This window comes from Phyllobates terribilis, unplaced genomic scaffold (assembly GCF_046119375.1).
Source record: "Phyllobates terribilis strain yellow unplaced genomic scaffold, ASM4611937v1 Scaffold_2__4_contigs__length_985480577, whole genome shotgun sequence".
In the NCBI taxonomy this organism is placed as follows: domain Eukaryota; kingdom Metazoa; phylum Chordata; class Amphibia; order Anura; family Dendrobatidae; genus Phyllobates; species Phyllobates terribilis.
The window spans coordinates 970702533-970728003 of record NW_027362762.1 but is presented as its reverse complement, the minus strand read 5'-3'; the positions used below and the strand labels follow the sequence as shown (position 1 = coordinate 970728003).

Sequence of the window (25471 nt, the reverse complement as noted above, 5' to 3'; positions counted from 1 at the left end):
GGTTGGGACCATCAGTTGTGTTGTGCAGAAGTCTGGTGGATACACAGCTGATAGTCCTACTGAATAGACTGTTACCTGCTTTTTTTTTTGCCATAATACAAATTCTAAGTAAAGAAAAACGAGTGGCCATCATTACTTTAAGAAATGAAGGTCAGTCTGAAAAATTGGGAAAACTTTGAAAGTGTCCCCAAGTGCAGTTGCAAAAACCATCAAGTGCTACAAAGAAACTGGCTCACATGAGGACCGCCCCAGGAAAGGAAGACCAAGAGTCACCTCTGCTTCTGAGGATAAGTTTATCCGAGTCACCAGCCTCAGAAATCGCAGGTTAACAGCAGCTCAGATTAGAGACCAGGTCATTGCCACACAGAGTTCTAGCAGCAGACACATCTCTTCAACAACTGTTAAGAGGAGACTTTGTGCAGCAGGCCTTCATGGTAAAATAGCTGCTAGGAAACCACTGCTAAGGACAGGCAACAAGCAGAAGAGACTTGTTTGGGCTAAAGAACACAAGGAATGGACATTAGACCAGTGGAAATCTGTGTTTTGGTTTGATGAGTCCAAATTTGAGATCTTTGGTTCCAACCACCGTGTCTTTGTGCGACGCAGAAAAGGTGAACGGATGGACTCTACATGCCTGGTTCCCACCGTGAAGCATGGAGGAGGAGGTGTGATGGTGTGGGGGGGCTTTGCTGGTGACTGTTGGGGATTTATTCAAAATTGAAGGCATACTGAACCAGCATGGCTACCACAGCATCTTGCAGCGACATGCTATTCCATCCGGTTTGTGTTTAGTTGGACCATCATTTATTTTTCAACAGGACAATGACCCCAAACACCTCCAGGCTGTGTAAGGGCTATTTGACCAAGAAGGAGAGTGATGGGGGGCTACGCCAGATGACCTGGCCTCCACAGTCACCAGACCTGAACCCAATCGAGATGGTTTGGGGTGAGCTGGACCGCAGAGTGAAGGCAAAAGGGCCACCAAGTGCTAAGCATCTCTGGGAACTGCTTCAAGATTGTTGGAAGACCATTTCCGGTGGCTACCTCTTGAAGCTCATCAAGAGAATGCCAAGAGTGTGCAAAGCAGTCATCAAAGCAAAAGGTGGCTACTGTGAAGAACCTAGAATATAAGACATATTGTCAGTTGTTTCACACTTTTTTGTTAAGTATATAATTCCACATGTGGTAATTCATAGTTTTGATGCCTTCAGTGTGAATGGACAATTTTCATAGTCCGGAAAATACAGAGAAATCTTTACATGAGAAGGTGTGTCCAAACTTTTGGTCTGTACATATACACTGCACAGTACCACTCCTCCTGTATATATACACTGCACAGTACCACTCCTCCTGCCCTGTATATATACACTGCACAGTACCACTGCTCCTGTCGTGTAGACATTGCACAGTACCACTTCCGTGCTGGACACTAGGTCTCTTCCGCCGCACACACTGCATTACTTCCCATGTGCAGTGAGGCCGTTGCCCTTGGAGGTTGTACTGAGCGCTCACAGGTCCTTTCCAATGTGAAATCCTTCATGATCCGGATCGTCTGCAGCCTTTCCTCGTTTTTTCCGCTTCCCAGTGTTTTCCAGGCCGTGTCAGGAGCATCTTCTTCTCCTCGTCTCTGCTCCAGTCACATCCGAATCAGCCTCCTGCGCTCCTGTCTGCCCTATTGGCGTCCTGTCTGCCCTGCTGATGGGGAACGTCGGCTCCGAGGTTGTAGATCGGCTTCTCATTGATTTCCTCCTGGTTGTCGCTCTGCTGCCTGCTGGGAGTTGTAGTGTATATGGCAGGACGCTGTATTATTCCTCCGCTGTTTAACATCAGATCAGATTGGTTCGGGATCACAACACGTTACTGATATGTATGTAAGGAACACTGCGCAGAATTGTGAATGCAGCTCTGGATATGGGTGGAGGATAGAAGACAGAATGCGGTGTAAACTGCTGGGGACGAGCACCCTCCTTAATGGTCTTCAGCCCCCATAAACATTGTTTTTCAATAAGGGGAGTGGAATATTCTATCATTTGGTGTTTTCTGGTCCCGGGCACCTGGAAGCCAAGAAGTCAGAAGTGATCTCAAGCAGTGGTCACACACAAATCTGCAAGGCTTGCTGTAGCCCTCACAGTCCTGTTCTACATCCTTTACTTACACGATGCAAACTACACCAGTCACAACACAAGCTGCAACCGGCCCACACACCTGACTCGCACACACATGCTCTGCAACCGCCGCACGCACCTGACACACACACACTGCAACCGCCACACGCACCTGACACAGACGCTGCAACCGCCATACGCACCTGACACATACACGCTGCAACCGCCACACGCACCTGACACACACACGCTGCAACCGCCACACGCACCTGACACACACACGCTGCAACCACCACACGCACCTGACACACACACACATGCTGCAACCGCCGCACGCGCCTAACACACACACGCTGCAACCGCCACACGCACCTGACACACACACGCTGCAACCGCCACACGCACCTGACACACACGCTGCAACCGCCACACGCACCTGACACACACACACGCTGCAACCGCCACACGCACCTGACACACACGCTGCAACCGCCACACGCACCTGACACACACACGCTGCAACCGCCACACGCACCTGACACACACACACGCTGCAACCGCCACACGCACCTGACACACACACACGCTGCAACCGCCACACGCACCTGACACACACACACGCTGCAACCGCCACACGCACCTGACACACACACACGCTGCAACCGCCACACGCACCTGACACACACACACACGCTGCAACCGCCACACGCACCTGACACACACACACACGCTGCAACCGCCACACGCACCTGACACACACACACTGCAACTGCCACACGCACCTGACACACACACGCTGCAACCGCCACACGCACCTGACACACACACGCTGCAACCGCCACACGCACCTGACACACACACGCTGCAAGCATGTCACACTTTTCTCTTCTCTCCATTTTTTTTTCTATATTTTTCATTTTTTTTTTATTATTTCATTTCCAGACTAAACCTACTTTTTTTTTATTTAATGCAAATTACAGAGACCAGGTAACTATTCCGGAATTGTGTCACACAGAACAAAATGTATTTACAAGGAGGGAAAGAAGGGGCCGGGGCTGCAGAGGCGGCCATGGACATGAGGCATCAGAAGTGATAGAAAATAAAAAAGAAATTATATATATATATTATAGAGTGCGACCACGCCGCTGCCAGGGCTGCGAATACGCGGGGGCTTTCAGTCACAAAGGCATTCAAGTAGTAATAATGTCTCTAGCCGCAGAGTCACAGGAGCCGCGACCGGGGGGCTTTTAGCTTTCATTTTGACGTTTTTGTCTACACGGATGATGACGGACTTTTCCCAGCTGATTCAAGGTCGTTCGAAGAGTCGTCCATCAGAAAATACATGGGGCAGCGATAGGACAGGCAGAGCAAAAAATATATGTATGTGAGATTATATATAGATATATAATCTATAGAGAAGAGATCCCAGCTGCAGGAGACATTCCGAGCACGCCCCGGCCTCGCCCCCTGCCCGGGCCGACACCCTCGCCCCCTGCCCGGGCCGCCCCCCTCGCCCCCTGCCCGGGCCGCCCACCCTGCTCCACGGCACGTAAGACTTAATCATACAAATAAAAAAAATAAAATTATTGCATTTTTTGCAAGTGGGAAAAAAAAAATGTAAGAAAAAATGAGGCAGCAAGTGAGCACCGCAGCAGACCCCCAACTCCCCTCCCCCCACACTGCCTGTGACATGGAGCCGCCGGTCGTCCATTACATGCACTGTGCTTTTATCTGGGTCGCTCTATAGGGCAGAAGTCGCCTCTGCAGCACAGGGGAAGAGCACAGGGGAAGAGCACAGGGGAAGAGCACAGGGGAAGAGCACAGGGGAAGAGCACAGGGGAAGAGCACAGGGGAAGCGCACAGGGGAAGCGCACAGGGGAAGCGCACAGGGGAAGCGCACAGGGGAAGCGCACAGGGGAAGCGCACAGGGGAAGCGGCCGATCCAGAGAGTGTAAAAAAAACAAAACAAAAAATATTGACATCTGCGTCCAGTAACCCTTTCATGGCGGGTGGGGGACGGGTATAACAGCAGACGCTGGGGTGGGTGAGCGGTGGCATAGTACACCAGAAGCCGATCTCTCCTCCAACGCTCCACAGCATATAATGCCGAGTCTCGTTCTCCAATCACATCCAAAGTTGCATTCACAAATCTGCGGTGATCCATATTATCCTTCCCACAATGCAAAGCAGCATCTGTCTGCAGCTTTGGCTGTGACTAGAGAATAGGATATGACAGAAACACACACTATGGAGGGATAGGGGCGGTTAATACTTGATCATTCGCTTGGAGGTCAGGGACCAGGACAAGGAGAGACGGCCGCAGCAGCAGACGACTGGACACAACATGGACGCACAGAACACACGCCGCTCTGCTGCGCAATGTACCGCAGCTCCAGGAACAGACAGAGCGCCCCCGTGTGGAGGAGATCGCAGGTGCCACTGTGGAAGGAGGCATCCAGTGCCTCGGACCCCGGAGCATAAAGGACATGGAGACGCAAACACACGGCTCCGGAGATCCAGAATCCACCGCCAGCCCTCACATGTGCGTTATATGCAAGCTGCCCCTTTAAGAAAGACTTTCCTGGTGTAGCTCCAGGCAGCGGATCCACGGAGATGACCCTGGAGACCCCCAGGTTTACGGGCAGTGCCCCTATACAGCAGCAGTGCATCAATGCAGGGCTGGGAGCGTAATTCTATATTTTGGGGTCACCCCCCCAGTGGTGTGAGGTTCCCACAATATTGGGAAGGAGCTTCCCCGGCCGCAGCAGTGTGACGGTAAATGCCGAGGGGCCCAGAACACGACATGGGGGCAATTTAATAGTCAGCAAACAGTTAATGCCCAGGTGAGCTGCTCGGGGGCGGAGAAGAGCGTCCACATTACATAGTGAACCAATCAGACAAGCCAGGAAAGCAGCCAATGAAAAGTCACGTTCTCATCCCCTCCCCCCCAAGAAATTTGGCAAAATTTCCAACAGGAAAACATAAAAACAGAGAGAGGTCTGCAAAAGGAAAATAATAAAAGAAAAAAAATGCCAGAGCACTGGGGCGGGGTGCGCCGGACGGGCGACGGGGCAGGGTGCGCCGGACAGGCGGAGGGGCGACGGGGCAGGGTGCGCCGGACAGGCGGAGGGGCGACGGGGCAGGGTGCGCCGGACAGGCGGAGGGGCGACGGGGCAGGGTGCGCCGGACAGGCGGAGGGGCGACGGGGCAAGGTGCGCCGGACAGGCGGAGGGGCGACGGGGCAGGGTGCGTCAGACAGGCGGAGGAGCGTTGAGGCGGGGTGCGTCGGACAGGCGGAGGAGTGCCAGGGCGGGGTGTGCAGCACCGGGGCGGTCACGGGTCTCATACAATAAGGCACTCCGAGATTCTATCCGGGGTGATGATGGAGGAGCCGGCCCTGGACCCGCTGAGCGCACAATGTACAGCAAAAAGAAAGCCACGATGACAGATGAGGGGCAACCAATCAGCAAGCCGTCCTCTGCCGCGGCCACAGCGGGGGTAGGGGCGGACCCCTGCCCTCGCACAAGAACACTCCTATGGAGTGAGTGTAAAAGGGGAAAAAAAAAAAAAAGAAGAATCCTGCGGTATTTATAGATATTTTACAAGGTTAAATAACAATAATAATAATTATAATAATAAAAAACTGAACCACTAAAATCCACGTGGGTGGCGCTTCCTTTACAGTTTATGTATATATATATATATATTTTCTTTTTTCTTGATAAATGTGGCCAGTGTTTGGTGGAAGAGTCCGGGGGCGAGAGGGTGAGCGCGGCCCCTCTCTCTTTCCCACCCCTCTTGCTACTTTGCCCGTTTCCTTCTCGTCCGTGCGCAGAACATGCTTGGATTATTGGCTCAGGTGGAGTTGGAGGCGGAAGCGGAGGCTGAGGTGGTGGTCGGCCCACGGTCCCCGGGGTTCGAGTCTAAAATGATAAAATAAGAGAAATCAAAACAAAAAGTCACATTCAGAGGACACAAAGTGCCGAGCAAGACCCTGGCAGTGGGGGGTAGGTGGTGAGGAGACCAGGGTGTGAATCTCGCAGGGAGGAGGGGACCAGGGTGTGAATCTCGCAGGGAGGAGGGGACCAGGGTGTGAATCTCGCAGGGAGGAGGGGACCAGGGTGTGAATCTCGCAGGGAGGAGGGGACCAGGGTGTGAATCTCGCAGGGAGGAGGGGACCAGGGTGTGAATCTCGCAGGGAGGAGGGGACCAGGGTGTGAATCTCGCAGGGAGGAGGGGACCAGGGTGTGAATCTCGCAGGGAGGAGGGGACCAGGGTGTGAACCTCTCAGGGAGGAGGGGACCAGGGTGTGAATCTCACAGGGAGGAGGGGACCAGGGTGTGAACCTCTCAGGGAGGAGGGGACCAGGGTGTGAACCTCTCAGGGAGGAGGGGACCAGGGTGTGAATCTCTCAGGGAGGAGGGGACCAGTGATGTTGATAATACACTTTCCTAGACCACCAGGACTCTCTCCATCTAACTCCATTACCCCACACTACCAGGGATGTAGACATGGGGGGGGGGGGACAGATTTCAGACATTTCTGGTAGATCCATAGGACTTGCATCAATGTGAAGAACATTGACCCCTCATCGACCTCTGTCCAGTCTCAGTCACATATTGACTCCTGTCCTGCACTAGACCACCAGGGATGTAGAAATTAACCAATACTTTGCTCTTAGACTACCAGAAAACCCCATTTCTGCCCTAGACCACCAGGGATGCTGACACTTAACCCCTCGCTAGCCAAGACAAGCAGGGATGTTGGCACCCAGACGCTCATTGCTCTGCTGACTCTGGGTGACGACCCCCAACACATGCGGCTTCAATGAAGACCACTGCAGCCACTCACAACTGGTGGCCCCCGACATCCTGTCCGTGTTTACACGGCCCCATCAGGGGCCACACAATGGACGCGGCTGATTAGTAACACAGGGTAGGCGTCTCACCTGATGTCGCCGTGGAACTCGTGGGGGTGGACACGGAGGCTTGGTTCCGAGCGTGGGCCGGGATTAGGATAGACGATAGCGAAGGGTTACTGGAGAGCTCTGAAAGAAAGAGGAAGAAGACATAATGACGGGAAGAAATAATCTCCCAGCATCCCCGGGGACAGCGAGCGCAGAACCGTCACCGGATGTAAGGAGAACTAACTGCTGCCAGCAGAACCGTGAGTGCAGCTCTGGAGGATAATACAGTATAAGTAATGTATGTACACAGTGACTGCACCAGCAGAATAGTGAGTGCAGCTCTGGAGTATAATACAGGATGTAACTCAGGATCAGTAATGTAATGTATGTACACAGTGACTGCACCAGCAGAATAGTGAGTGCAGCTCTGGGGTATAATACAGGATGTAACTCAGGATCAGTAATGTAATATATGTACACAGTGACTGCACCAGCAGAATAGTGAGTACAGCTCTGGAGTATAATACAGGATGTAACTCAGGATCAGTAATGTAATGTATGTACACAGTGACTGCACCAGCAGAATAGTGAGCGCAGCTGTGGAGTATAATACAGGAGGTAACTCAGGATCAGTAATGTAATGTATGTACACAGTGACTGCACCAGCAGAATAGTGAGTGCAGCTCTGGAGTATAATACAGGATATAACTCAGGATCAGTAATATAATGTATGTACACAGTGACTGCACCAGCAGAATAGTGAGTGCAGCTCTGGAGTATAATACAGGATATAACTCAGGATCAGTAATATAATGTATGTACACAGTGACTGCACCAGCAGAATAGTGTGTACAGCTCTGGAGTATAATACAGGAGGTAACTCAGGATCAGTAATGTAATGTATGTACACAGTGACTGCACCAGCAGAATAGTGAGTACAGCTCTGGTATATAATACAGGATGTAGCTCAGGATCAGTAATGTAATGTATGTCCACAGTGACTGCACCAGCAGAATAGTGAGTGCAGCTCTGGGGTATAATACAGGATGTAACTCAGGATCAGTAATGTAATGTATGTACACAGTGACTGCACCAGCAGAATAGTGAGTGCAGCTCTGGAGTATAATACAGGAGGTAACTCAGGATCAGTAATGTAATGTATGTACACAGTGACTGCACCAGCAGAATAGTGAGTGCAGCGCTGGAGTATAATACAGGATGTAACTTAGGATCAGTAATGTAATGTATGTACACAGTGACTGCACCAGCAGAATAGTGAGTGCAGCTGTGGAGTATAATACAGGATATAACTCAGGATCAGTAATGTAATGTATGTACACAGTGACTGCACCAGCAGAATAGTGAGTGCAGCGCTGGAGTATAATACAGGATGTAACTCAGGATCAGTAATGTAATGTATGTACACAGTAACTGCACCAGCAGAATAGTGAGTGCAGCTGTGGAGTATAATACAGGATATAACTCAGGATCAGTAATGTAATGTATGTACACAGTGACTGCACCAGCAGAATAGTGAGTGCAGCTCTGGAGTATAATACAGGAGGTAACTCAGGATCAGTAATGTAATGTATGTACACAGTGACTGCACCAGCAGAATAGTGAGTGCAGCTCTGGAGTATAATACAGGAGGTAACTCAGGATCAGTAATGTAAAGTATGTACACAGTGACTGCACCAGCAGAATAGTGAGTGCAGCTCTGGAGTATAATACAGGATGTAGCTCAGGATCAGTAATGTAATGTTTGTACACAGTGACTGCACCAGCAGAATAGTGAGTGCAGCTCTGGAGTATAATACAGGAGGTAACTCAGGATCAGTAATGTAAAGTATGTACACAGTGACTGCACCAGCAGAATAGTGAGTGCAGCTCTGGAGTATAAAACAGGATGTAACTCAGGATCAGTAATGTAATGGATGTACACAGTGACTGCACCAGCAGAATAGTGAGTGCAGCTCTGGAGTATAAAACAGGATGTAACTCAGGATCAGTAATGTAATGTATGTACACAGTGACTGCACCAGCAGAATAGTGAGTGCAGCTCTGGAGTATAAAACAGGATGTAACTCAGGATCAGTAATGTAATGTATGTACACAGTGACTGCACCAGCAGAATAGTGAGTGCAGCTCTGGAGTATAAAACAGGATGTAACTCAGGATCAGTAATGTAATGGATGTACACAGTGACTGCACCAGCAGAACAGTGAGTGCAACTCTGGGGTATAATACAGGCTGCAGCTCTGGGTCAGTGATGCACAGTGAATCTGTGTCTCTATCTGAACCGTCGGCTGCTGATCAGGGGGTCTCTGATCTGTGACACCATTTCTGGCTCCGGCTGACGTCTTATCTCGGCTGTGTCACCTATACGATCTGCGTATCTGTACTCGTGACTGCCCCTCACAGGCGACCTCCAGTATCTTCTACAGACTACAGAGAAGGATTTAAGCAGCACTGACATTTTGGGGTCAGCCTCTTACTATCGGGGTACATTATTATAGTAGCAGCTTTCCTCCCATCCCATCCTCTCTCTCTGCATCCGGAGGGACGGGGTGTTGGGGGCCGGTGCTGCCCGGTCCCGGTAGTTTGCCCCTCGGCGCGGTCTCCATGATGCGGCGTCACCGGTATCTACCTTGAGTGGTAAAGTTAAACAGTGCAGGGAATTCTCGGCCATTGGGGAGCTTGGGGTTGGGGTCTCGCAGCTCGTCAAAGAAAGAATGTGCGCAGGCATCCAGCGGGGTGAGGCGGGCGGTGGGGGTATACTCCAGCAGCCGGCTGCACAGCGCTATGGCCTCCGGGGGGGTCCGGGCTCTGAACACCTGCAAAAAGACATAACCCTTTAAAAATAAAAAAAAAAATAAAAAAAATAGATCTGACTGAGTGTGCACTTTATGAATCCTGGTCATGGAGCGGATGAGATGAAGGGGGCCGGGAACAGGGGGAGGTCAATGAGATGGTGCAAGGTGACAAACCCCCCCGCCTTACCCCATAATAGGGGTCTCTCACCCCCAACCCACAGCACCATGTGCAGCAGCCCCTACAGGGCTCCATACAGAGGAGCCAGGCCGGCCCACCCACTCTCCGCACACCCAACTACAGGGGGTCCGTATGTCACCGATATCTCGCGCCCCCAGAAGTGCTATACACAGGAGCCAGGCTGGCCCACCTACTCTACGCACACACACCAACAGGGGGTCCACATGTCACATCTCACGCCCCCAGAAGTGCTATGCACAGAAGCCAGGCCGGCCCACCCACTCTACGCACACACACCTACAGGGGGTCCGCACATCACATATCTCACGCCCCCATAAGCGCTATGCACAGGAGCCTAGGGGGTCTCATGTATCACAAAGGGGTGAGGGGACTCCCAGTCTTACACCACGGCCAATCAGCTGTCCCCTCTGGCTCCCGTGCAGCCCCCCCACACCGGGAGGCAGAGGTCAGACCCCACTCCCACAGTCACCAATCAGGGAGGTCAGGGGCCGCTCATCTGAGGGTCTCACCTTAGTCCAGGGGTGCGCCTTTATCTGGGGGAACTTGAACTCTGTGTAGTTGGGGTTCATTTCTCTGATCTGCTCCCGCGTTGGCGTCCCGAGGACCTGCAACAAATCACAATCAGATGAGACAGCGGCAGTGGACGGGGGTCCACAGCTCGGGGTGAAGTCATCCCCCCACCAGAATACACAGCGGAGGCCGGGGGTCCCACAGCTCGGAGGCCAGAACATGGGGGTGAAGTGATCCCAGCCACCAGAATACATAGCGGAGGCCGGGGGTCCCACAGCTCGGCGCCCAGAACATGGGGGCGAAGTGATCCCCCCACCAGAATACACAGCGGAGGCTGGGGGTCCCACAGCTCGGAGCCCAGAACATGGGGTTGAAGTGACCCCCTCCAGAATCCAAAGCGGAGGCCGGGGGTCCCACAGATCAGAGCCCAGAACATGGGGGTGAAGTGACCCCCTCCAGAAAACATAGCGGAGGCCGGGGGTGCCACAGCTCGGAGCACAGAACATGGGGTTGAAGTGACCCCCTCCAGAATACAAAGTGGAGGCCGGGGGTCCCACAACTCAGAGCCCAGAACATGGGGGTGAGCAGTAGACGGAGGCCGGGAGGTCACACAGCGTCCATAAGACAGAGGCCACATTAGAGGCAGAGGCCGGGAGACGGCAGCGCTTACCTTGATAATTTCCACCAGCTGATCGACACCGCTGTCCCCGGGGAAGATGGGCTGCCCCAGGAGGAGCTCTGCCAGCACGCAGCCCGCTGACCACACATCTGTGGAAGAAAGAACAGTGGTCAGGTGTGACCGGGAGCAGATCCGCCATCTATGAGCACCGTGCCCGATAAATGACGGGGGGGACGCATTACGCCATCACTCCCAGGACTGCAGCAGAAATGCGCCAATGTGCCGGCAGCAGCGACTGCGGGACAGGAGGCTCTGCAGCTCCGGATGTGACTGCAGGACGAGGCGTCGGACACCATTGTACAGGCCTCCACGCTGTCGTCTCCTCAACCTGCAGCCGACAGGTGTGAAGTGTAAGATGCCGCGGACGGACGGAGATCTACATTATACGGGGTCAGAAACCCTGCAGTGTACAGGGAACAGCCTAACTCCAGCCCCGTTACCCATCAACATGAAGAACAACACAGGAGGAAAAGCAGACAGGAAATATCAGCTGAACGGCCGCCCCGACCCAAACCAAGTGAGGAGACGTGGCCCCCGACTTACCTATGCTGGAGGTGTAGTCAGTGGCCCCAAAGATCAACTCTGGGGCCCTATAGTACCGAGAGCAAATGTACGAGACGTTGGGCTCCCCGCGGACGAGCTGCTTCGCACTGAAGACAAAGGAGAGAAACAGTGAAATATAAAGTGTATACCAGTCACATATCTCCTGTATATAACACCTGATATCTGTACACAGTATATACAGGTCACATATATCCTGTATATAACACCAGATATCTGTACACAGTATATACAGGTCACATATCTCCTGTATATAACACCTGATATCTGTACACACAGTATATACCAGTCACATATCCCCTGTATATAAAACCGGATATCTGTACACACAGTATATACCAGTCACATATCTCCTGTATATAACACCTGATATCTGTACACACAGTATATACCAGTCACATATCTCCTGTATATAACACCTGATATCTGTACACACAGTATATACCAGTCACATATCTCCTGTATATAACACCTGATATCTGTACACAGTATATACAGGTCACATATATCCTGTATATAACACCAGATATCTGTACACAGTATATACAGGTCACATATCTCCTGTATATAACACCTGATATCTGTACACACAGTATATACCAGTCACATATCCCCTGTATATAAAACCGGATATCTGTACACACAGTATATACCAGTCACATATCTCCTGTATATAACACCTGATATCTGTACACACAGTATATACCAGTCACATATCTCCTGTATATAACACCTGATATCTGTACACACAGTATATACCAGTCACATATCCCCTGTATATAACACCTGATATCTGTACACACAGTATATACCAGTCACATATCCCCTGTATATAACACCTGATATCTGTACACACAGTATATACCAGTCACATATCCCCTGTATATAACACCTGATATCTGTACACACAGTATATACCGGTCACATATCCCCTGTATATAACACCTGATATCTGTATACAGTATATACCAGTCACATATCCCCTGTATATAACACCTGATATCTGTACACACAGCATATACCAGTCACATATCCCCTGTATATAACACCTGATATCTGTACACACTATATACAAGTCACATATCTCCAGTATATAACACCTGATATCTGTACACACAGTATATACCAGTCACATATCTCCTGTATATAACACCTGATATCTGTACACAGTATATACAGGTCACATATCTCCTGTATATAACACCTGATATCTGTACACACAGTATATACAAGTCACATATCTCCTGTATATAACACCTGATATCTGTACACACAGTATATACCAGTCACATATCCCCTGCATATAACACCTGATATCTGTACACACAGTATATACCAGTCACATATCCCCAGTATATAACACCTGATATCTGTACACACAGTATATACCAGTCACATATCCCCTGTATATAACACCTGATATCTGTACACACAGTATATACCAGTCACAAATCCCCTGTATATAACACCTGATATCTGTACACAGTATATACAAGTCACATATCCCCTGAATATAACACCTGATATCTGTATATATAGTATATACAAGTCACATATCCCCTGTATATAACACCTGATATCTGTACACACAGTATATACCAGTCACATATCTCCTGTATATAACACCTGATATCTGTACACACAGTATATACCAGTCACATATCCCCTGTATATAACACCTGATATCTGTACACACAGTATATACCAGTCACATATCCCCTGTATATAACACCTGATATCTGTACACACAGTATATACCGGTCACATATCCCCTGTATATAACACCTGATATCTGTATACAGTATATACCAGTCACATATCCCCTGTATATAACACCTGATATCTGTACACACAGCATATACCAGTCACATATCCCCTGTATATAACACCTGATATCTGTACACAGTATATACAAGTCACATATCTCCAGTATATAACACCTGATATCTGTACACACAGTATATACCAGTCACATATCTCCTGTATATAACACCTGATATCTGTACACACAGTATATACAAGTCACATATCTCCTGTATATAACACCTGATATCTGTACACACAGTATATACCAGTCACATATCCCCTGCATATAACACCTGATATCTGTACACACAGTATATACCAGTCACATATCCCCAGTATATAACACCTGATATCTGTACACACAGTATATACCAGTCACATATCCCCTGTATATAACACCTGATATCTGTACACACAGTATATACCAGTCACATATCCCCTGTATATAACACCTGATATCTGTACACAGTATATACAAGTCACATATCCCCTGAATATAACACCTGATATCTGTATATATAGTATATACAAGTCACATATCCCCTGTATATAACACCTGATATCTGTACACACAGTATAAACCAGTCACATATCCCCTGTATATAACACCTGATATCTGTACACACAGTATATACCAGTCACATATCCCCTGTATATAACACCTGATATCTGTACACACAGTATATACCAGTCACATATCTCCTGTATATAACACCTGATATCTGTACACACAGTATATACAAGTCACATATCCCCTGTATAAAACACCTGATATCTGTATATACAGTATATACCAGTCACATATCTCCTGTATATAACACCTGATATCTGTACACACAGTATATACCAGTTACATATCCCCTGCATATAACACCTGATATCTGTACACACAGTATATACCAGTCACATATCCCCTGTATATAACACCTGATACCTATACACACAGTATATACCAGTCACATATCCCCTGTATATAACACCTGATATCTGTATATATAGTATATACCAGTCACATATCCCCTGTATATAACACCTGATATCTGTACACACAGTATATACCAGTCACATATCCCCTGTATATAACACCTGATATCTGTGTACACAGTATATACCAGTCACATATCCCCTGTATATAACACCTGATATCTGTACACACAGTATATACCAGTCACATATCCCCTGTATATAACACCTGATATCTGTATATATAGTATATACCAGTCACATATCCCCTGTATATAACACCTGATCTCTGTACACACAGTATATACCAGTCACATATCCCCTGTATATAACACCTGATATCTGTACACACAGTATATACCAGTCACATATCCCCTGTATATAACACCTGATATCTGTACACACAGTATATACCAGTCACATATCCCCTGTATATAACACCTGATATCTGTACACACAGTATATACCAGTCACAAATCCCCTGTATATAACACCTGATATCTGTACACACAGTATATACCAGTCACATATCCCCTGTATATAACACCTGATATCTGTATATATAGTATATACCAGTCACATATCCCCTGTATATAACACCTGATATCTGTACACACAGTATATACCAGTCACATATCCCCTGTATATAACACCTGATATCTGTACACACAGTATATACCAGTCACATATCCCCTGTATATAACACCTGATATCTGTACACACAGTATATACCAGTCACATATCCCCTGTATATAACACCTGATATCTGTACACACAGTATATACCGGTCACATATCCCCTGTATATAACACCTGATATCTGTATACAGTATATACCAGTCACATATCCCCTGTATATAACACCTGATATCTGTACACACAGCATATACCAGTCACATATCCCCTGTATATAACACCTGATATCTGTACACACAGTATATACCAGTCACATATCCCCTGTATATAACACCTGATATCTGTACACACAGTATATACCAGTCACATATCCCCTGTATATAACACCTGATATCTGTACACACAGTATATACCAGTCACATATCCCCTGTATATAACACCTGATATCTGTACACACAGTATATACCAGTCACATATCCCCTGTATATAACACCTGATATCTGTATATATAGTATATACCAGTCACATATCCCCTGTATATAACACCTGATATCTGTACACACAGTATATACCAGTCACATATCCCCTGTATATAACACCTGATATCTGTACACACAGTATATACCAGTCACATATCCCCTGTATATAACACCTGATATCTGTACACACAGTATATACCAGTCACATATCCCCTGTATATAACACCTGATATCTGTACACACAGTATATACCAGTCACATATCCCCTGTATATAACACCTGATATTTGTATATATAGTATACACCAGTCACATATCCCCTGTATATAACACCTGATATCTGTACACACAGTATATACCAGTCACATATCCCCTGTAAATAACACCTGATATCTGTATATATAGTATATACCAGTCACATATCCCCTGTATAGAACACCTGATATCTGTACACACAGTATATACCAGTCACATATCCCCTGTATATAACACCTGATATCTGTACACACAGTATATACAGGTAACATATCCCCTGTATATAACACCTGATACCTATACACACAGTATATACCGGTCACATATCCCCTGTATATAACACCTGATATCTGTACACACAGTATATACCAGTCACATATCCCCTGTATATAACACCTGATATCTGTACACACAGTATATACAGGTCACATATCCCCTGTATATAACACCTGATACCTATACACACAGTATATACCGGTCACATATCCCCTGTATATAACACCTGATATCTGTACACAGTATATACAGGTCACATATCCCCTGTATATAACACCTGATATCTGTACACACAGTATATACCAGTCACATATCCCCTGTATATAACACCTGATATCTGTACACACAGTATATACCAGTCACATATCCCCTGTATATAACACCTGATATCTGTATATATAGTATATACCAGTCACATATCTCCTGTATATAACACCTGATATCTGTACACAGTATATACCAGTCACATATCCCCTGTATATAACACCTGATATCTGTATATATAGTATATACCAGTCACATATCCCCTGTATATAAAGTATATACCAGTCACATATCCCCTGTATATAACACCTGATATCTGTACACAGTATATACCAGTCACATATCCCCTGTATATAACACCTGATATCGGTATATATAGTATATACCAGTCACATATCCCCTGTATATAACACCTGATATCTGTACACACAGTATATACCAGCTACATATCCCCTGTATATAACACCTGATATCTGTACACACAGTATATACGAGTCACATATCCCCTGTATATAACACCTGATATCTGTACACACAATATATACCAGCTACATATCCCCTGTATATAACACCTGATATCTGTACACACAGTATATACCGGTCACATATCCCCTGTATATAACACCTGATATCTATACACACAGTATATACCGGTCACATATCCCCTGTATATAACACCTGATATCTGTACACACAGTATATACCAATCACATATCTCCTGTATATAACACCTGATATCTGTATATATAGTATATACCAGTCACATATCTCCTGTATATAACACCTGATACCTATACACACAGTATATACCGGTCACATATCCCCTGTATATAACACCTGATATCTGTACACACAGTATATACCAGTCACATATTCCCTGTATATAACACCTGATATCTGTACACACAGTATATACCAGTCACATATCCCCTGAATATAACACCTGATATCTGTATATATAGTATATACCAGTCACATATCCCCTGTATATAACACCTGATATCTGTATATATAGTATATACCAGTCACATATCCCCTGTATATAACACCTGATATCTGTATATATAGTATATACCAGTCACATATCCCCTGTATATAACACCTGATATCTGTACACACAGTATATACCAGTCACATATCCCCTGTATATAACACCTGATATCTGTACACACAGTATATACCAGTCACATATCCCCTGTATATAACACCTGATATCTGTATATATAGTATATACCAGTCACATATCCCCTGTATATAACACCTGATATCTGTACACACAGTATATACCAGTCACATATCCCCTGTATATAACACCTGATATCTGTACACACAGTATATACCAGTCACATATCCCCTGTATATAACACCTGATATCTGTATATATAGTATATACCAGTCACATATCCCCTGTATATAACACCTGATATCTGTACACACAGTATATACCAGTCACATATCCCCTGTATATAACACCTGATATCTGTACACACAGTATATACCAGTCACATATCCCCTGTATATAACACCTGATATCTGTACACACAGTATATACCGGTCACATATCCCCTGTATATAACACCTGATATCTGTACACAGTATATAACGGTCACATATCCCCTGTATATAACACCTGATATCTGTATATATAGTATATACCAGTCACATATCCCCTGTATATAACACCTGATATCTGTACACACAGTATATACCAGTCACATATCCCCTGTATATAACACCTGATATCTGTACACACAGTATATACCGGTCACATATCCCCTGTATATAACACCTGATATCTGTACACAGTATATAACGGTCACATATCCCCTGTATATAACACCTGATATCTGTATATATAGTATATACCAGTCACATATCCCCTGTATATAACACCTGATATCTGTACACACAGTATATACCAGTCACATATCCCCTGTATATAACATCTGATATCTGTACACACAGTATATACAGGTCACATAACCCCTGTATATAACACCTGATATCTGTACACACAATATATACCGGTCACATATCCCCTGTATATAACACCTGATATCTGTACACACAGTATATACCAGTCACATATCCCCTGTATATAACACCTGATATCTGTACACACAGTATATACCAGTCACATATCACCTGTATATAACACCTGATATTTGTATATATAGTATACACCAGTCACATATCCCCTGTATATAACACCTGATATCTGTACACACAGTATATACAAGTCACATATCCCCTGTATAAAACACCTGATATCTGTATATACAGTATATACCAGTCACATATCTCCTGTATATAACACCTGATATCTGTACACACAGTATATACCAGTTACATATCCCCTGCATATAACACCTGATATCTGTACACACAGTATATACCAGTCACATATCCCCTGTATATAACACCTGATACCTATACACACAGTATATACCAGTCACATATCCCCTGTATATAACACCTGATATCTGTATATATAGTATATACCAGTCACATATCCCCTGTATATAACACCTGATATCTGTACACACAGTATATACCAGTCACATATCCCCTGTATATAACACCTGATATCTGTGTACACAGTATATACCAGTCACATATCCCCTGTATATAACACCTGATATCTGTACACACAGTATATACCAGTCACATATCCCCTGTATATAACACCTGATATCTGTATATATAGTATATACCAGTCACATATCCCCTGTATATAACACCTGATCTCTGTACACACAGTATATACCAGTCACATATCCCCTGTATATAACACCTGATATCTGTACACACAGTATATACCAGTCACATATCCCCTGTATATAACACCTGATATCTGTACACACAGTATATACCAGTCACATATCCCCTGTATATAACACCTGATATCTGTACACACAGTATATACCAGTCACAAATCCCCTGTATATAACACCTGATATCTGTACACACAGTATATACCAGTCACATATCCCCTGTATATAACACCTGATATCTGTATATATAGTATATACCAGTCACATATCCCCTGTATATAACACCTGATATCTGTACACACAGTATATACCAGTCACATATCCCCTGTATATAACACCTGATATCTGTACACACAGTATATACCAGTCACATATCCCCTGTATATAACACCTGATATCTGTACACACAGTATATACCAGTCACATATCCCCTGTATATAACACCTGATATCTGTACACACAGTATATACCGGTCACATATCCCCTGTATATAACACCTGATATCTGTATACAGTATATACCAGTCACATATCCCCTGTATATAACACCTGATATCTGTACACACAGCATATACCAGTCACATATCCCCTGTATATAACACCTGATATCTGTACACACAGTATATACCAGTCACATATCCCCTGTATATAACACCTGATATCTGTACACACAGTATATACCAGTCACATATCCCCTGTATATAACACCTGATATCTGTACACACAGTATATACCAGTCACATATCCCCTGTATATAACACCTGATATCTGTACACACAGTATATACCAGTCACATATCCCCTGTATATAACACCTGATATCTGTATATATAGTATATACCAGTCACATATCCCCTGTATATAACACCTGATATCTGTACACACAGTATATACCAGTCACATATCCCCTGTATATAACACCTGATATCTGTACACACAGTATATACCAGTCACATATCCCCTGTATATAACACCTGATATCTGTACACACAGTATATACCAGTCACATATCCCCTGTATATAACACCTGATATCTGTACACACAGTATATACCAGTCACATATCCCCTGTATATAACACCTGATATTTGTATATATAGTATACACCAGTCACATATCCCCTGTATATAACACCTGATATCTGTACACACAGTATATACCAGTCACATATCCCCTGTAAATAACACCTGATATCTGTATATATAGTATATACCAGTCACATATCCCCTGTATAGAACACCTGATATCTGTACACACAGTATATACCAGTCACATATCCCCTGTATATAACACCTGATATCTGTACACACAGTATATACAGGTAACATATCCCCTGTATATAACACCTGATACCTATACACACAGTATATACCGGTCACATATCCCCTGTATATAACACCTGATATCTGTACACACAGTATATACCAGTCACATATCCCCTGTATATAACACCTGATATCTGTACACACAGTATATACAGGTCACATATCCCCTGTATATAACACCTGATACCTATACACACAGTATATACCGGTCACATATCCCCTGTATATAACACCTGATATCTGTACACAGTATATACAGGTCACATATCCCCTGTATATAACACCTGATATCTGTACACACAGTATATACCAGTCACATATCCCCTGTATATAACACCTGATATCTGTACACACAGTATATACCAGTCACATATCCCCTGTATATAACACCTGATATCTGTATATATAGTATATACCAGTCACATATCTCCTGTATATAACACCTGATATCTGTACACAGTATATACCAGTCACATATCCCCTGTATATAACACCTGATATCTGTATATATAGTATATACCAGTCACATATCCCCTGTATATAAAGTATATACCAGTCACATATCCCCTGTATATAACACCTGATATCTGTACACAGTATATACCAGTCACATATCCCCTGTATATAACACCTGATATCGGTATATATAGTATATACCAGTCACATATCCCCTGTATATAACACCTGATATCTGTACACACAGTATATACCAGCTACATATCCCCTGTATATAACACCTGATATCTGTACACACAGTATATACGAGTCACATATCCCCTGTATATAACACCTGATATCTGTACACACAATATATACCAGCTACATATCCCCTGTATATAACACCTGATATCTGTACACACAGTATATACCGGTCACATATCCCCTGTATATAACACCTGATATCTATACACACAGTATATACCGGTCACATATCCCCTGTATATAACACCTGATATCTGTACACACAGTATATACCAATCACATATCTCCTGTATATAACACCTGATATCTGTATATATAGTATATACCAGTCACATATCTCCTGTATATAACACCTGATACCTATACACACAGTATATACCGGTCACATATCCCCTGTATATAACACCTGATATCTGTACACACAGTATATACCAGTCACATATTCCCTGTATATAACACCTGATATCTGTACACACAGTATATACCAGTCACATATCCCCTGAATATAACACCTGATATCTGTATATATAGTATATACCAGTCACATATCCCCTGTATATAACACCTGATATCTGTATATATAGTATATACCAGTCACATATCCCCTGTATATAACACCTGATATCTGTATATATAGTATATACCAGTCACATATCCCCTGTATATAACACCTGATATCTGTACACACAGTATATACCAGTCACATATCCCCTGTATATAACACCTGATATCTGTACACACAGTATATACCAGTCACATATCCCCTGTATATAACACCTGATATCTGTATATATAGTATATACCAGTCACATATCCCCTGTATATAACACCTGATATCTGTACACACAGTATATACCAGTCACATATCCCCTGTATATAACACCTGATATCTGTACACACAGTATATACCAGTCACATATCCCCTGTATATAACACCTGATATCTGTATATATAGTATATACCAGTCACATATCCCCTGTATATAACACCTGATATCTGTACACACAGTATATACCAGTCACATATCCCCTGTATATAACACCTGATATCTGTACACACAGTATATACCAGTCACATATCCCCTGTATATAACACCTGATATCTGTACACACAGTATATACCGGTCACATATCCCCTGTATATAACACCTGATATCTGTACACAGTATATAACGGTCACATATCCCCTGTATATAACACCTGATATCTGTATATATAGTATATACCAGTCACATATCCCCTGTATATAACACCTGATATCTGTACACACAGTATATACCAGTCACATATCCCCTGTATATAACACCTGATATCTGTACACACAGTATATACCGGTCACATATCCCCTGTATATAACACCTGATATCTGTACACAGTATATAACGGTCACATATCCCCTGTATATAACACCTGATATCTGTATATATAGTATATACCAGTCACATATCCCCTGTATATAACACCTGATATCTGTACACACAGTATATACCAGTCACATATCCCCTGTATATAACATCTGATATCTGTACACACAGTATATACAGGTCACATAACCCCTGTATATAACACCTGATATCTGTACACACAATATATACCGGTCACATATCCCCTGTATATAACACCTGATATCTGTACACACAGTATATACCAGTCACATATCCCCTGTATATAACACCTGATATCTGTACACACAGTATATACCAGTCACATATCACCTGTATATAACACCTGATATTTGTATATATAGTATACACCAGTCACATATCCCCTGTATATAACACCTGATATCTGTACACACAGTATATACCAGTCACATATCCCCTGTATATAACACCTGATATCTGTACACACAGTATATACAGGTCACATATCCCCTGTATATAACACCTGATACCTATACACACAGTATATACCGGTCACATATCCCCTGTATATAACACCTGATATCTGTACACACAGTATATACCAGTCACATATCCCCTGTATATAACACCTGATATCTGTACACACAGTATATACAGGTCACATATCCCCTGTATATAACACCTGATACCTATACACACAGTATATACCGGTCACATATCCCCTGTATATAACACCTGATATCTGTACACAGTATATACAGGTCACATATCCCCTGTATATAACACCTGATATCTGTACACACAGTATATACCAGTCACATATCCCCTGTATATAACACCTGATATCTGTACACACAGTATATACCAGTCACATATCCCCTGTATATAACACCTGATATCTGTATATATAGTATATACCAGTCACATATCTCCTGTATATAACACCTGATATCTGTACACAGTATATACCAGTCACATATCCCCTGTATATAACACCTGATATCTGTATATATAGTATATACCAGTCACATATCCCCTGTATATAACACCTGATATCTGTACACAGTATATACCAGTCACATATCCCCTGTATATAACACCTGATATCGGTATATATAGTATATACCAGTCACATATCCCCTGTATATAACACCTGATATCTGTACACACAGTATATACCAGCTACATATCCCCTGTATATAACACCTGATATCTGTACACACAGTATATACCAGTCACATATCCCCTGTATATAACACCTGATATCTGTACACACAATATATACCAGCTACATATCCCCTGTATATAACACCTGATATCTGTACACACAGTATATACCGGTCACATATCCCCTGTATATAACACCTGATATCTATACACACAGTATATACCGGTCACATATCCCCTGTATATAACACCTGATATCTGTACACACAGTATATACCAATCACATATCTCCTGTATATAACACCTGATATCTGTATATATAGTATATACCAGTCACATATCTCCTGTATATAACACCTGATACCTATACACACAGTATATACCGGTCACATATCCCCTGTATATAACACCTGATATCTGTACACACAGTATATACCAGTCACATATTCCCTGTATATAACACCTGATATCTGTACACACAGTATATACCAGTCACATATCCCCTGAATATAACACCTGATATCTGTATATATAGTATATACCAGTCACATATCCCCTGTATATAACACCTGATATCTGTATATATAGTATATACCAGTCACATATCCCCTGTATATAACACCTGATATCTGTATATATAGTATATACCAGTCACATATCCCCTGTATATAACACCTGATATCTGTACACACAGTATATACCAGTCACATATCCCCTGTATATAACACCTGATATCTGTACACACAGTATATACCAGTCACATATCCCCTGTATATAACACCTGATATCTGTATATATAGTATATACCAGTCACATATCCCCTGTATATAACACCTGATATCTGTACACACAGTATATACCAGTCACATATCCCCTGTATATAACACCTGATATCTGTATATACAGTATATACCAGTCACATATCTCCTGTATATAACACCTGATATCTGTACACACAGTATATACCAGTCACATATCTCCTGTATATAACACCTGATATCTGTACACACAGTATATACCAGTCACATATCCCCTGTATATAACACCTGATATCTGTACACACAGTATATACCAGTCACATATCCCCTGTATATAACACCTGATATCTGTACACACAGTATATACCGGTCACATATCCCCTGTATATAACACCTGATATCTGTATACAGTATATACCAGTCACATATCCCCTGTATATAACACCTGATATCTGTACACACAGCATATACCAGTCACATATCCCCTGTATATAACACCTGATATCTGTACACACTATATACAAGTCACATATCTCCAGTATATAACACCTGATATCTGTACACACAGTATATACCAGTCACATATCTCCTGTATATAACACCTGATATCTGTACACAGTATATACAGGTCACATATCTCCTGTATATAACACCTGATATCTGTACACACAGTATATACAAGTCACATATCTCCTGTATATAACACCTGATATCTGTACACACAGTATATACCAGTCACATATCCCCTGCATATAACACCTGATATCTGTACACACAGTATATACCAGTCACATATCCCCAGTATATAACACCTGATATCTGTACACACAGTATATACCAGTCACATATCCCCTGTATATAACACCTGATATCTGTACACACAGTATATACCAGTCACAAATCCCCTGTATATAACACCTGATATCTGTACACAG

General features: G+C 43.9%; 1 protein-coding gene across 2 annotated transcripts in view; it reads right to left on the bottom strand.

The window, feature by feature from the left end:
- Positions 1–5689: 5689 nt before the first annotated feature.
- Positions 5690–25471, bottom strand: part of GSK3B (glycogen synthase kinase 3 beta) — a 166835-nt gene continuing 147053 nt past the window's right edge. The window contains exons 6-11 of one of the 2 annotated variants that reach the window (XM_073668718.1): positions 11756–11862; positions 11204–11301; positions 10533–10628; positions 9659–9863; positions 7054–7152; positions 5690–6028 (exon numbers count right to left, since the gene is read on the bottom strand). In XM_073668718.1, the coding sequence (XP_073524819.1) occupies positions 5961–6028; positions 7054–7152; positions 9659–9863; positions 10533–10628; positions 11204–11301; positions 11756–11862 (673 nt within the window). In that variant the 3' untranslated portion in view covers positions 5690–5960. The remainder of the gene's footprint in view (positions 6029–7053; positions 7153–9658; positions 9864–10532; positions 10629–11203; positions 11302–11755; positions 11863–25471) is intronic. The other variant, XM_073668719.1, reaches the window with a different exon arrangement.